The following is a 14,565-nucleotide window of genomic DNA, read 5'->3' on the forward strand; positions in this document are numbered from 1 at the left end:
AATGTTACCAGCCTATGAAAGAAGAATTGGAGTCACCTATTTATAAGCATAAATTCAACATACTTAGTGTTACTGAAACCTGACTGTAACATTGATAGAGGTAGATAATTCCCTTGCTGGTCCCAGTCTGTGTAGAAAGGACTCACAGCAGGTGGAAAGTGTGTGTGTGTGTGTATATACAGGAGGGAGTAGCAGTGTCAGGTATCACTATTTGTACCAATTGTTGGCAGCACTGGCTATATAGGAGTGAGTATTCCAGCAGATAACAGTGAGTACCACCAAGTCGTGCCAGAGCTCCTGCAGGATTCCTGCAGCTGTAAAGAGCTGTAAAATGACGTGTTTAATATTAACACCTCCAGTGTGAGCAATGGATGCTGCAGAACTCGGACTATTAATTCTGAATGCCTGTAGAATGCCTTCATAACCGTAGACTGTGATGTTGCATCTCATATTCAGGTGCATAGTTTATAATAGATTTCATCATGACAGGGTGGGGAAAAGGAGCAGACTACAGAATTAAGTTCAAGCTTTGTTTCTTGGGTGCGTATGATTATGACATAATTGCTGGTCTGACCTTTAGCCTGTTTAAATTAATAAATGTAATTGTGACTGGCCTTTTGAAAAGGTTAATTTCATAGAGCTGTGCTAAACCACAGTGGGAACCAAGAGGGAGGACTGAGTCAAAGTTGCTAACTTGAATCTGGTGATTGGGGTGGTAGAGTTGTCCATTGTGCTTGGAAAATATGCTCATAGTGCTCTCCTGGGAAGAGACAGATGAGAGACTCTGTTTCAGTAGTATGAAGCCTGTGGAGGTGGTTGTTTTGTAAAGACACATTGCAGGGATTAAGAGAGGTTAGAAGTCCCTCAAGGTTGAAGATGATAGTTTACTTCATACTTATTTGTGAGATTATATCCATAAAGTGGATCAGAGATGACATCTGAATTCTTGTAGGAAGCTGAGCAAGTGGCAAAAAGGGTCTTCCCGAGGATGTGCATATTATGTATGCAAGGAAGAGAAGTTTGATGTAGCAACACTGAAGGGGAGAAATGCAATAGGCATTGGAGAATTCGCCAGGTCATGTGTGTTGGGAAAGTGGAAACTTCATCTAGGATGAAGGTGAAGATCTAGGCTGTGGTTTCACAAGGATTTCGAACCAGAGATTTAGCTTTCCCAATCTTTGTGCTTTACCTAGTGCTTGAAGTGCTGCTGAGAGGGACTGTTCCCAGCTTTCTAGGCTTAGCACCAGCACCTGTGCTTCATGAACTGGATTCTCATCTCTTCTCTGATTGTCACTTCTCAGTGGAAGAGCTCTCTGATCAGGCTTGCTCTGCAGCTGCAGCAGTGCTTATACAACAGTCCTTTGTAGATTTTAATTTCATGAATTTGCCTGATTTTCAATATGGAAAAATCCTGCAGTAATGAATGCTGCAAGTTAACTGTAAATTGCGTGAAGTACTGCCTACCTCATGTTTGTTTTGGAAACTGCTGCCTTTATTATTGTACGCTTAGGTACCACCAGCTGAAATTGAGAGTCTGACTCTTTTTTTTTTTTTTTTTTTTTTTTTCTGTCTACCTTCTCATGATTTGTGACTTTAAGTGGCTTGCATCCAGTCAGTTGTTTACCCTTCCAGTCTTTGAGAATTAAAGTCATTGGTTTTTACTAAGGATGGCAGTGTGTTTTCCATCACTATTTAAGAATTAAGGGGTGTGCTTTTCTCTAAGACGTGTTCTAGTTTAGCCTTAGCTGCAGCCTTGAATTATTTAATTTAGGACAGCTCCAGGGCTTTGTTGTGCAGGAAATAGACCAAATAATTTTCAGTGATCCCTTCTGATCTTTTGAGCCCAAGTGGCAGTCTTGATGAAGCCTGGGCATGGCAGTGACTATGTACTGTTAAATCATACCAATATTTTATCAAAAGAAATAGCAGCTACTGTGTTTCACTGCTGCTGACTTGTCGAAGTTGATGTTTCCTCTGCTGCGATTGCTGTGCTGTGCCTGACACATGCTGAATCAGGATAGTACAGTTCATGAAGAGAAATTATTATCAGGCATAACTGTGCACTAATCAGGTTTTTATGAGATTTACGTGTTCCTTTCATCTCTCTGAGATCGAAAGCAGGGGCACTGGTCTGGAATCAGACATCAGTTTCACTGCGCTGACTCTGCCTTCATCTTGCAGGAGTGGGTAGGTGAGCGATGCCTGAAGTCCCTCTGCGAAGACAGCAATGACTTGCAGGATCCTGTCCTGAGCAGCACTCAAGCCCAGAGGCTGATGCAGCTGATTTGCTATCCACACCGGCTGCTGGACAATGAGGAAGGAGAAAATCCTCAGCGGCAGAGGATCAAACGCATCTTACAGGTGCAGGCTCCTGGCAGAACCTGGCAGAGTGTCCTAGTAATTGCCTAATGTAGCATTAGAGTAGGGTTGTCCAAAATGCAGCCCTCTGAGGGATCTGACACTCACTAGCAATGGGAGCTGAGGGTGTGGGTTGACATAGTTGGAACAGAAATAAGGACTCATATGAAGTATGCATGTGTGTGTGTTGCAGAATCTGGACCAGTGGACCATGAGGCAGTCCTCGCTGGAGCTGCAGCTCATGATTAAGCAGACAGCAAACAACGTGAGTTTCTGCTCAGAGGGACCATACAGGGATGTGTGTTGCCAGTGTTGGAAGTGGCTGCTTGTGAGGTGGTGGGAGGTGGCCTGGCAGAAGTGGGAATAGAAAGAAAGTAAATGAAGAGGGAGCCAGCCCTGTGAGAGACACGCATGAGAAGGATGCAATGAGCGTGAGACCCAAAAAGCAGCAGCCACAGGAAAGCTGGCAAACTGGGTTTGTACTGAGTTGTGTTGAAATGTGCAGTCCCTGTCGGTTCTCTCGGAGAAGGACTTGGCTGTCTTTTCTTCCCTATCACCAGGAGATGAACTCCTTGTTAGAAAATATAGCCAAGGCCACCATTGAAGTATTCCAGCAGTCAGCAGAGACCAGCTCTGCTAGCTCTGCTGGCAATGGAGTCAACAGTATCAGTGGCTCAGCAAGTGCTACACCTGCCAGCAACAAATCCAAACCCATCCTCAGGTAGGTGTAGTCCTGGCATGCAGCTGCCACGTAGATGAGTTGGAATCATAGGCTGGATTGCAAACTGCTTTTTTCTGCTGTGTTGTCACAGCTCCCTGGAGAGATCAGGAGTGTGGCTGGTGGCCCCTCTGATTGCCAAGCTTCCAACATCAGTTCAGGGCCACGTGCTGAAAGCTGCTGGAGAAGAACTAGAGAAAGGACAACACCTGGGGTCATCGTCCCGCAAAGAGCGGGACCGCCAGAAGCAGAAGAGGTGAGTCCTGAGGAAAGGGCAGGCAATGCTTGCTGTGCTGATCCCCCAGCCTGGCTGTGTAGCTCCATCTTTGTTCTCTCTGCAGCATGTCCCTCCTGAGCCAGCAGCCATTTCTGTCGCTGGTGCTAACATGCTTGAAAGGACAGGATGAGCAGCGGGAAGGCCTCCTCACCTCTCTGTACAGTCAGGTGCAGCAGGTAGGTGTCTTGCTTCTCACCTCACTTTCCTTAAGGGCTTGCTCCTCCAGCAGGCAGGCTGTTGGGCACATCCTTGGGGATGTCGTCTGCCTGATTATATGCTCAGTAAGGAAAAGATCTTATCCTGGTTAATATAGGGTGCTTGAGCTGACCATCTCTGAGTCACTGGACAGCAGGCAGTACCAGCTGCTCTATAAACTGAATTCAGTGTACAGCTTGTGAGGTCTGTCCTGTCTTCTAAATTTCTTAGATTGTTACCAATTGGCGGGAAGATCAGTACCAAGATGACTGCAAAGCCAAGCAGCTGATGCATGAGGCCCTGAAACTACGGCTGAATTTGGTGAGCAGTTGCAGAAAAAAAGAGTTTAACCATCTGGGGTGAGGAGTTGTCTGCCTTTTTTCCTTTTTTTGGAACATGCACACACTGGAGGGACTGTATATGTTCCGAGGCAAGGAAGTAGGAGAGGCATTTGTGCTGCTTCTAGGCCTTGAGTCCTGAGTGGGATAGGGTGCATGAAAAAACTCCCTTGCTCTGTTTTACCTGGATGAAATCCATAGCCTTGGTCTCTGTTTTGGAGATGTGCCTTCCCATTTCAATGCTTTTGCAGTCCACAGCACTACTACTTGCACCTGAGGTTTGTCCTGCTGACTGCAGTGTCCTTCAGCTCTCAGTAGGAGTTGCTGTAGCACAGCTGTTGCTCTGGTTTAGGTTCCCTTCTCGCTTTTAAATCTTAGGTTTCTTCATGGTGTCCTTGTGACTAAACTACATTTCTCTGCCAGGTGGGGGGAATGTTTGACACAGTTCAACGCAGTACACAGCAGACAACTGAGTGGGCTGTGCTTCTCCTGGACATCATCAGCAGTGGCACCGTGGACATGCAGTCAAACAAGTAACTTTCTGGCTGACTTCTGATCCATACACTTCCCAAGGGAGGCAGTCATTAACATGGCCCCTTTTCTCATGTGAGCTAGCTGTCTCTAGATGATCTGTCAGAAGTACTGTGACAGCCAAAAGAGGCTACACACAACTTAGGTCCTAGTATCCAAGTGCGCTCTGGTATATCCAGAGCAAACTTGACTTTCCAGATACAGAGAGATAAGCAGGGGAGAGTTGAATCTGGACCTGCTTTTTGAAGAAGCTGAATGGGTAGACAGGAGGCCAGTTTTAACCTGTGATGCTGTACTTGTCTCAGGTGTGAACACCCCATGGTGTATAAGCAAAAGGAGGATTAGTGTGGGATGTTAGTCTGAAGAGCACTTAGCACTTCTGACTTGTAGGCAGTCTAATAATGTTTGGTGTTACTATGATGGCAGAGGGTTTATATCTGCTTCTCAGGTGACTTTGACCTTTCCGCTTTCACCAACAGTGAGCTCTTCACCACAGTGTTGGACATGCTGAGTGTTCTCATCAATGGCACCCTGGCTGCTGATATGTCCAGCATTTCTCAGGGCAGCATGGAGGAGAACAAGCGGGCATACATGAATCTTGTCAAGAAACTCAGGGTGAGTGACACCAGGTCTCTGGGGACCAGTATGTGCTGTGTTGTGGTTGTCCAACTATGCAGATTTACCTGTATCTAATGAATGGTACTTGGCCTGTTGCTGCTGTTTAGATGAAACGGTGATAGTGTCCCTGACAGCTCTGTAGAGCTGAAGGGTGCAAAGGTGAGAGGTAATTCAGGGGTGGAGGCTGGCAGCAGAAGAGGCACAGGTGGACTTTGGATGATTTTTCCTGAGCGATTCTTCAAGTCTTTATTCCAATTGTGCAGAAAGAGCTGGGGGACCGGCAGTCTGACAGCCTGGAGAAGGTGCGACAGCTACTGCCGCTTCCCAAGCAGACCCGAGATGTCATCACCTGTGAACCTCAGGGATCCCTCATTGACACCAAAGGCAATAAAATAGCTGGATTTGACTCCATCTTCAAGAAGGAGGTAAGTGAAGCTCTTTTGTCTGCATCACAGCTCCTGAGTGCAGGTGTCACCTTGTCCTCTGATACCTTGAGTCTGTACAGCTTGGGAGGCATCTGTATGCAGTGCCTTGTTGCCTGCTGAGCTTGAAGTGACTGGCTGCACACAGACAAGCTGGCACATAACCGTGTCCTAAAAGGGCAAAGCTGCGTGTTAATGCTCGGCGATACATGCTGCTGTGGCCTGAGAAGTTACTTAAACTTTAGTTTTGTACTTACGGCTATGTAAGACATAAAGAGAAACCCATAATCCCTGTGATGTGAGTTACTGGGCAGTGCCAGTGTGCAGAAGACTGGCAGAGATAGGATGAAGGAAATGGGCAGTTTTTTATGAAAACCTTTAGAAATCGCTGCTTTGCCATGTGGAAGAGCAGGGACGACTAGTAAGGGCTCAGGCTGTTTGCTGGGACATGTGGGGTGGAGCCTGAAGAAAGCATAGTTTCCTGTACCCTTGTAGGAGAATCAACAGGGACTTAGAGGTTCTTATCTCTCTTGCTTTAAAGGGTCTGCAAGTCTCTACAAAGCAGAAGATTTCCCCTTGGGATCTGTTTGAGGGCTTAAAGCACTCAGCTCCCCTCTCCTGGGGATGGTTTGGGACAGTCCGAGTGGATCGCAAGGTGTCTAGATTTGAGGAGCAGCAGAGGCTTCTTCTGTACCACACACACTTGAAACCCAAGCCCCGCAGTTACTACCTGGAGCCGTTGCCACTGCCCCCTGAAGAGGAAGAGCCTCCTACACCTGTGGCTTTAGAGCCAGAGAAGAAAGCTGCGGAACCAGCCAAGGCTGATAAAACAAGCTCCAACCCTGCCACCTCTACTGAGGAACGCAAGAAGAAACAGAGCAAAACCAAGAAACGTAACCAATCTGCCAGCAAAACTGAGGTAATTGACTGCCCAACAGCTATGGACTTCCTGTGTCCACCCCTCCTAGTCACAGAGCACTCCCCTGAGGCTTCCTGAGGAGCCTGAGAGCGGTGTAATGGTGAAGATGGGATGTGCTTCCTCTAAGCTGGGTGTGCCGGAGTTCTCTCCTGCTTTCCCTAGCCTGGGGCAGGGCAAACATTTTCTTAATCCCTGGTGGGGAGGGAAATAGGCTGCCCAGCTCAGACAACATCCTAGGCTTCCTCCTGCGGACTTTGCAGCCCTTTCATACTCCTCATCCATTCATGAATTCCCAGTGCACATTAATCTTTCTTGTTCCTTCTTTGTCTTTGCAGGATTTTGTGTTGGGTCCTAGCCGAGGGGTTTCGTACGGAGTTGGTATGCCTACAGATCTCTTGCATCACCAGTCAGGAAGCACTATGTCGAGGCTGGCTTATGGGCAATCACCAGTGGGTCTCTACGCTCAGAATCAGCCTCTTCCAGCAGGTGGGTGCACAGGAGAGGTGGGCATATCGCACCTCTTTGGGAACCTCTTGTAAGAACGTCTTCTGTGAGATCGTCCTACACAGGTTCTTACGCTTCCCCATTTGCCTGTCGTGTGTCTAGATACAGTGATGAGCGGTCCTTCTGGACTACAAGGCTCAGCAATAGCACGTGACTAGTGAGACTGTTTCTCTTCCTCTTGCAGGTGGCCCTCGTCTGGATACATCCTACAGGCCTGTACGCATGCCACTGGGGAAACTTGTTCAGAGTCGTCCTCCCTATAGTGGTGTGCTGCCTCCGGGGATGGGGAGCATGATGGGCATTGACCCCTCTTACAAGCCAGCAGTATACAGACAGCAGCCTCCAGTGTCCCAGGGACAGATACTGAGGCAGCAGCTTCAAGCAAAGTTGGTAAGTCAGCGCTGTGCTCCTGCTGTTGCTGGACCCCACAGTACAGCAAGCCTAAGCTGTCGGCTGGGGCTGTCCCTTCTAGTCAGAACTCTCCAACCCTGTCCCTATTTCTCCTCTGTCCTTCTGGTGCAGCGCTGTGTTTGCCACCTGCTTTGTGGGCCCGTATCACTTAACACTTGGCGGAGGCTGTCAGTGAAGTGAACTGGGGCATCTCTGGCTGTTGGGCAGTGGGAGGTGCACATCCTGGCTGTGGGATAGTAGGGATGTTGGTGGCCTCTGTGTCCCAACTTGGGGTGAGGCAGAAGTCGTTAGCGTCTGCATGCTGTGCAGCAGCCTCATAGGTTTAGCAGTGAAGCTACTTGCCTGGTTTAGGAGCTGCTGAGAAGAAAGCAGCAGTGTTCTGCTCTTTGGAGATGTTGAAAAAAGTGTTTCTCTGTTGCCTTCCAGCAAGGCCAAGGCATAATGGGACAGCAGCCTGTGCGCCAGATGGCTCCAACCCCATCCTACGGAGGACTGCAGCCCTCCCAGGTAACTGGCAGTGACTGCAGGTGAGACTGGAATCTGACTCCAGCACTCGTCAGCATCTTCATTTCTGCTGCTAAATCCGGAAATCTCTTGGCTTTTCTCACTCCTGATTTACTGGGCAGCAGAGATGAGCAGCCTTGTGACAGTATTTACAGGAGGCTGCTGTCCTGTGTTCCAAGTTCTCTTTTGTACCTTACCTCATGACTGATAAAAGCTTTTTGTTTCATTTCAGGGTTACACACCTTACGTCTCCCACATAGGCCTTCAGCAGCACCCTTCCCAGTCAGGCACGATGGTACCTCCTACCTATTCTGGCCAGCCCTATCAGAATTCCCACCCGAGCTCTAATCCTGCCCTGGTGGATCCTGTTAGGCAGATGCAGCAGAGACCAAGTGGCTACGTACACCAGCAGGCCCCTGGCTACGGGCACAGCTTGAGTAACACACAGAGGTACCTCCCACCCTACTGGATGTTACAAGCTGTGTTTCTTGAACCCACTCTGCTCAGACAACCCTAACAGCAATCTGTGCTCTGTGCTGTGTGAGTCCTTCACACCCTTGGGGGAACATCTTTATTCAGCTTTCAGTCCTAGGAAGATACAGACAGAATGAAATTCAGAGATGCTAGTTGCAGGCAGAAGACAGTGTTACCAGCCAGAGAAAGATGGAATTGGGAAGTGTGACAAAAATTACCTTGGAAAGTTGTAGTTTTGGTTTTAAATCTAACCAGCAAATCACTATCAAAGGGCTAGATCTGGGATTCCCACTGCTCCTGAGCAGGCATAAATCTAGCAGGGAAGCCGTGCAGAACGGTGGACCAAGGACTGTTACTTAGGGCTTCTGGAAAAACAGGTTGGATGAAACCCTTGAGAGGCCCTGGTGTCTGCAGAGGCAGCATGGATTGCAAGGCGCTGTTAGGGCTGTCTTGTTGATGCAGAAGTTTGGTTTGGATTGGCCCATGAATCCTGTACTCCATGAGTCTGTCCTTTTCTCTTGCAGGTTTCCTCACCAGTCAATACAGCAGGCCCCCATGATGAGTGGGATGAACCATTTGGGTCCACAAGGAGTCCCCTCGGGAATTCGACCCAGCCAGATACTGCCTGACCAGCAGCAGCAGCAGTACCTGAGGCAACAGCAGCAACAGCAGCAGCAGCAGCAGATGCTGAGGGTGAGTGGTTGCTGACAGGAGGAAGGCTGCTGAAGCAGGCTTGCCCAGTGCTGCTTATACCTCTGCGTCAGCAACAGCAATGCTTTGCTCTGCCCCTCTGTGTCAGGAAGGGTGTCAGCTCTGTTGGGGGCTGTCTCTAATGATTTGCTAGGTGGCCCTCCCTTCCTTAGAGCTGGCCACTCCTGATGGAGACACCTGCTGTGCTGCCTTTTGCCAGTCACCCAGCATGAGCTAAAGGGAGTTCAGGAGCAGTAGAGGTTTGTTTAGTCTTCCGTGGCCTGCATCACACCTCTTCCTGCTCCAGCTGAGCCTGTAAGATTGTGCAGAAAGCTGTCTGTCTTAGAAGTATCGCAGGAGCTAGAAACAAAATGAAAATCCCCATGCCCACACAGGAGCAAGTAGAGTTGTTCCTTACAAGATCCTTTTTAGGGGAATATCTGCATTTTCACACAATGAAAATAAGCATTGGTTGCAGTTTCAATGGCAGCAAATCTGATGTGACTCAGTCCATGTACTTCACATCTAACAGTGGATGGTGAAAAACTGATCCAAAGTAAGCTGTTAGACCCAACTCTCTAGTTTTGAAGTTCACAGATGTGTGTTAACAGACAAGAGTATTCCATGGATTTGCATTATGGTCTTATCAATATTAAATACTTATATACAAATATGAATACATTTCTTGGAGTTACAGAAATGTATTGAATTGACAAAGAAACACAGAAATAGTTTGGGTTACTTGGTGAATTGCATACCTTATGACAAGACTAGAATATGGGGAGACTTTACATGGCATGGAGTGCTGAGGCTTTGTGATCTGAGAGGGGCCGGAGTGAGACGGCGATTCTTGCAGAGAGCTGTGGTCAGCACTATTTGAGAATTGCTGCCTCGCGTTGGACAAGAGGCTGCCTGTAGCACGGTCAGCAACTTTTAGTCCTTTTGATGAGTAGCACCCCCTGACTATTCACTTGGTTTCTTTTAACATTCTCCATCACTCATATTTAGAAAAGGAACTTGCCTCAGACAAATTGCTAGCGCTTCTCCTAGCTCAGTAGCTTCATGTGTACCTCCAGCTTTTAGCTGACAGTGCTGGGTTGCTTAAAAAAAAAACAAAAAACTGGAGTGCCCAAAATCTCCCTTATTACTGTGACTCCTGCTGCATTATTGGAGGCATACCAGATGCAGAACAGACTCCTGGTGCTTGAGTTGACTGTCGTGATGCAGTGGCTTGTAGAAAGGACGGGTGGCCTTTTGGTTTGTCTTCCATGGGTTGGTAGTCAGCTGTTGCAAGAACGTAAGACATGAAATCAGGAGGGGTATCCTGGCTCATTTAGTCAGCCATCTGCTTTCTTATATACCCAGGTCATGCCATCCATTTCAAGAACTTAAGTGGCCAAACTGGTTTGAGGTGGAAGTTAGGAGGCCATTCTAGAAAGTCACTCCCTTTTGAGTAGAATCCTTGATCTAAGCCTCAGTGTGTTTGTGACTGGTTCCTGTATCCAGTTACTATTGTCCACTCTGTCCTGTTGTTTACTGGTTCTCTTTTTCTCTGATGTTTACCCAGTGAATCCCTAGGGAGCTCTTGCATCTTCCATAGGTCAGGTTTTTCTAACCTCCTCTCATAAGATACTGTCCCTTTTCCTGATGGTATTTTTGTCTGTTTTCTGAGTCTCTTCAAGGTTTGAACTGTGCTCTTTTGAGCCAGTGGTTGGCACTGTACCTAGAGTCACCATGTTGGTTTTTTTATGATAGCGTTAGTAGTTTTCTATTTCTGGTAGAAATCCTTTTATTGATGTAGAGAGCTCAAAATTAAATTGGCAGATGGGAGAAATGTCTGAAAATTAGGAGAAACGAAAAAACCTTGAGATTTGTGGGTACATTCTGACTCCAAACATGCTGAATATTCTTCTCACCATAACTAGTTCTGTCAACATCTAGGCTGGAACACTGCATCCAGTTTTATCCGTATCCTTTTACTGAAGTGCAACACCAGCTGGCACAAGTGCGGAGAGGGGCAGCAAGATAGAGCAAAGAGTTGGGGAATGTGACTGAGAAGGAAAGGCTGAAATAGCTGGGCATTGAGTTAGAGAGGCAGAGATAACAGGAGAGAGAAGTCTCTAGGTTTTTTGTCTTCAAAAAAAGCCAAAAAAGTCTGTTCTTGTCCCTTGGCTGTAGCACAAGAGATGGACTTAAATCATGATTTATGAGATTCAGGGTAGAGATTAGGGAAAACTTGAGTCGTAGGAGTAACTGACCTGGTGTGGATTGCTTAGGGAGGTTATAGGAGGTCTGTTGCTACCTGTGGAAGAATTTTGAGAACAGGGCAGGCAAATACTCAGCGAAGTCAGTATTGCTGTGCTTAACCAGGAGGTGCGAGATGAACGAGCCAACCTCTTGAGGTAGCTCTTTGGTTGTTTTCTATTCTTGTATCTTGTTTGCTGCTAGTTGTTCCCCAGCTGACCAGTAGACTTGTAGTTCTCTTCCTGCCGTTGATACCTCATCTTGCAGAAGAACTTTGTTACTGTCCCTGCCATTTCTCAGCCCGGGGCAGGGTCCTGGTGAAATGTGGGTACTTTAGGCGCCTGTAAGGAAAATGGTGTAAGATGGTATGTCACTGCATGGAGCATCCTTCCTCCTTTAGTCCTTCCTGTGCTCGGTTGCTGTCTGTATTGCCCAGGCAGTTCCCTGATGGTCCCTTCTCTTTTGTTTTCACAACAGCAGCAGCAACAACAACAACAACAGCAGCAGCAGCAGCAACAGCAGCAGCAGCAGCAACAGCAGCAGCAGCAGCAGCAGCCGCAGCCACCACAGCCACAGCAGCAACCCCAGGTCTCCACAGTGCCTCAGCCACAGGCGCAGGGCCAGCCCCCAGGGCTGGGGATGCAGGCTCTTCCCCCGCAGCAGCCCATTGTGAGTGTTCCCTTGGAGGCAGAGGGACACCATAGTCCAGCACAAATCCAACGGTGTTCCACCTGCATCCCCCTCTTCTCCCTCCCCTGTGCTTCCCAGAGCTTGTGTGAATGCAGAGATGGCCAGCCAGGTGGTGTGGCTATAACTATGTTTCTCTCTTTGCAGTTCCAGCGCCAGGGCCTTCAACAAACACAGCAGCAGCAGCAAACAGCTGCTCTGGTTCGACAGCTTCAACAGCAGCTTTCCAGTAAGCCTTAGTGTTCTTGATCTTGTCCCTAGTCTCCTCCCTGCCGTTTTCTATTGCAGGTACCCTGGTGTAGAGAAGCAAGGCCAAGCCAGACTGTCTGTCTGAGGCCATAAATGATGCTGGCAGGGAGGTGGCATCAGGGCTTGGAGCTCCTGGCTCAAGGGGGCACAGCAGCAGGGCAGGCAGTGCTTGCTGAAGACAGCTTCCTGCCGCTGTCTGCCGAGGGACAAGGGAGCTGAGCCTTTGTAGGAGCTACCATGTAGCTCTCCCAAAAGGATCCAGTCTGCAGCTTTGAAGTATTCAGAAGTATTTCCTATGCTGCAGATGACTTCTGAGGGGCACAGGGAGGCTGTACTCCTGGGGCACTCGGTGGATGACCCAGAGATACTGTGTTCGTGTTGTGATCAGGACAAGACTTCTTGGAGGCAGGGAGGGTGCTCTGGGAAGTGTTGCTGCACACTTGCTATGTTTGCGGTGTTTGGTGGGCTTCCGTAGCTGCTGTCACAGACAGAGTAATGGCATAGGTGGTGTTCAGTCTGGCACTGCATTCTTATAATCGCATTGAAGTACTGGCTGGGTGATCTAGAAACAGAACCCAATGTCTGTGCTGTTCCCTTCTGAATGGCCTGCTGTTTTACTGACACCTCACTGGCTTTCCTGCCATAAAAATGGCAGACATGCTATGAAAATGCCCAGAAATGGACAGCACAGGGTTTTTTGCAGTGCATTAAGTGTGAGACTGTGCTAGATGTAATGATGTGTGGAATGGAGGCTTGGAAATTGTGCTTATGCTTGTTCCCTGATGGAAAATTTTTGGTCCTTGTGACCAAAAAAAAATCTCCCCAAACCAGAAGTTTTAATGTGCTAAGTTTCCCACTGGCCTGATTCACAAACCACAAGTCTGTGCAAGGATCCCAGCCAGGACATTCAAGTATAGGAAGACCTCATATAAGAATCTGAATATAGCAGAATAGCCATATTTTTGTATCCTGTCTGTACAGCAAATGGAGCTGTTTTATATGGAACAGATGCGTGGGTCCAATGCAGCCATGTATCCGTGCTCCCTCATTGGGTTTGCATCAATTCCACCAGGAGCCATCTGGAGTTCTTATTTGTAGTGTCTGGGATGGAGTAGAAAGCAGGACATAAACCAAGAACAGCCTGTGGGAGGGGGACAAGAATACTTGGGGCCCATGAGTGGCTATGTTAGGAGGCTCCAGGGTATCCCTGAATGTGGTGTTGTCCAGCAGAGTTGAGAAGGAGAGAGGCTGGCTGGGTTACACTGGTCTCCTTTTACTTAATCTGACAGGGTCAAACATACTGATGGGATTTCAGGAAAAAAAAACCTACAGAATTTTATTAATGGGACAATACCAAAGTATACTGTGAGCAGTGTACATCACAAAACATTCCCAGCAGTTTGGAAGTTCATGAGGTTTTTGAATATAACTTTACCATGTTTCCTGCCCTTGTTGTACCGTACAAAAGTCCTTTGGGAATATCCTTCCTTTGTACCGAAATACTGACAGGAGCCAGGATAGTTGTCTCCCACTAACTGGTTTCTGGGTGTGCCTCGGGATGAATGTTTGACACTAGCTGTCTAAGCAGTGTGCGTGGCTGCAGGTGTTGTGCGATCTGATAGGGCTGGTTTTCTTTCAGAATCAGAAATAATTCATCCATAAACATCCTCCCAGCTAGCTGCCACCTTTCAGGGCTTTGTTATGGTGCACCAATTCCACCACGAGGGATGGAAAGATCTCTGCAGAAGCTTCAGGATCAGGACTGGCACGTATATGTCTCTTCCTCAAAGAATGTGGGGTCCTGGCTGTGCTGCTGCCTGAAGGCTCAGACAAATGAGCAGAGCAGGGAGTGCCATAAAGGTTATATTTTTCTTCTCACAGCCTGCGACACGCTCCTCATACTGTGCTGGTGATGTGGGGAGAGGGATCTCTTTTTTTTCTGAACCAGACTTTGTGACTGTCTAACTCTGTCTTGACCTCAACAGATACACAGACACAGCAGAACAACAACCCATTCGGACGCTACTGACCTATGGCACTTCAGCCTGGTCCAGGAGGGAGACATCACTGTGGACTGGATACAGCCTCTTCAGCCTGACCCACAAACTGGGGCTGCCCCCAACTTCTGTCCTTGGGCCTGTGCCCCCCGTACTGCTGCTGCCTATCTCACAGGGAGATGCCAGGAGGATGGTTTTATTGTACAGAGAAAGTGTTTTTACTATCAGATTTCTACAAACGTTTATGCAGATCCCTTGTGGCTGACAGTCTCCCTTTCCCACTTTGGTTTCAGTTTTTACTCTGTTTTTAGTATTTTTGTTAAAATAATGATTAAGACAATGTAAAATTTTGTACTTTATTTATACCAGATGAAACCCTGTACTGCAGACATTCTCGGATGAATACAGAGAGCTTACTTTGCAAAAGGA

General features: G+C 47.8%; 1 protein-coding gene across 8 annotated transcripts in view; it reads left to right on the top strand.

Annotated features, from left to right (window-relative positions):
• MED12 (mediator complex subunit 12) overlaps positions 1–14,565 on the top strand; it is a 36,604-nt gene extending 22,039 nt beyond the window's left edge. For 2 of the 8 annotated variants that reach the window (XM_056359442.1, XM_056359443.1), the window contains exons 27-44: positions 2,182–2,361; positions 2,552–2,623; positions 2,919–3,079; positions 3,171–3,332; positions 3,418–3,529; positions 3,780–3,869; positions 4,310–4,419; positions 4,897–5,032; positions 5,299–5,460; positions 5,999–6,376; positions 6,712–6,862; positions 7,065–7,270; positions 7,718–7,798; positions 8,028–8,245; positions 8,794–8,962; positions 11,678–11,872; positions 12,038–12,119; positions 14,125–14,565. In XM_056359442.1, the coding sequence (XP_056215417.1) occupies positions 2,182–2,361; positions 2,552–2,623; positions 2,919–3,079; positions 3,171–3,332; positions 3,418–3,529; positions 3,780–3,869; positions 4,310–4,419; positions 4,897–5,032; positions 5,299–5,460; positions 5,999–6,376; positions 6,712–6,862; positions 7,065–7,270; positions 7,718–7,798; positions 8,028–8,245; positions 8,794–8,962; positions 11,678–11,872; positions 12,038–12,119; positions 14,125–14,168 (2,709 nt within the window). In that variant the 3' untranslated portion in view covers positions 14,169–14,565. The remainder of the gene's footprint in view (positions 1–2,181; positions 2,362–2,551; positions 2,624–2,918; positions 3,080–3,170; positions 3,333–3,417; positions 3,530–3,779; positions 3,870–4,309; positions 4,420–4,896; positions 5,033–5,298; positions 5,461–5,998; positions 6,377–6,711; positions 6,863–7,064; positions 7,271–7,717; positions 7,799–8,027; positions 8,246–8,793; positions 8,963–11,677; positions 11,873–12,037; positions 12,120–14,124) is intronic. The other 6 variants (XM_056359444.1, XM_056359445.1, XM_056359447.1 and 3 more) reach the window with 4 other exon arrangements.

This window comes from Falco biarmicus, chromosome 14, assembly GCF_023638135.1.
Source record: "Falco biarmicus isolate bFalBia1 chromosome 14, bFalBia1.pri, whole genome shotgun sequence".
In the NCBI taxonomy this organism is placed as follows: Eukaryota; Metazoa; Chordata; class Aves; order Falconiformes; family Falconidae; genus Falco; species Falco biarmicus.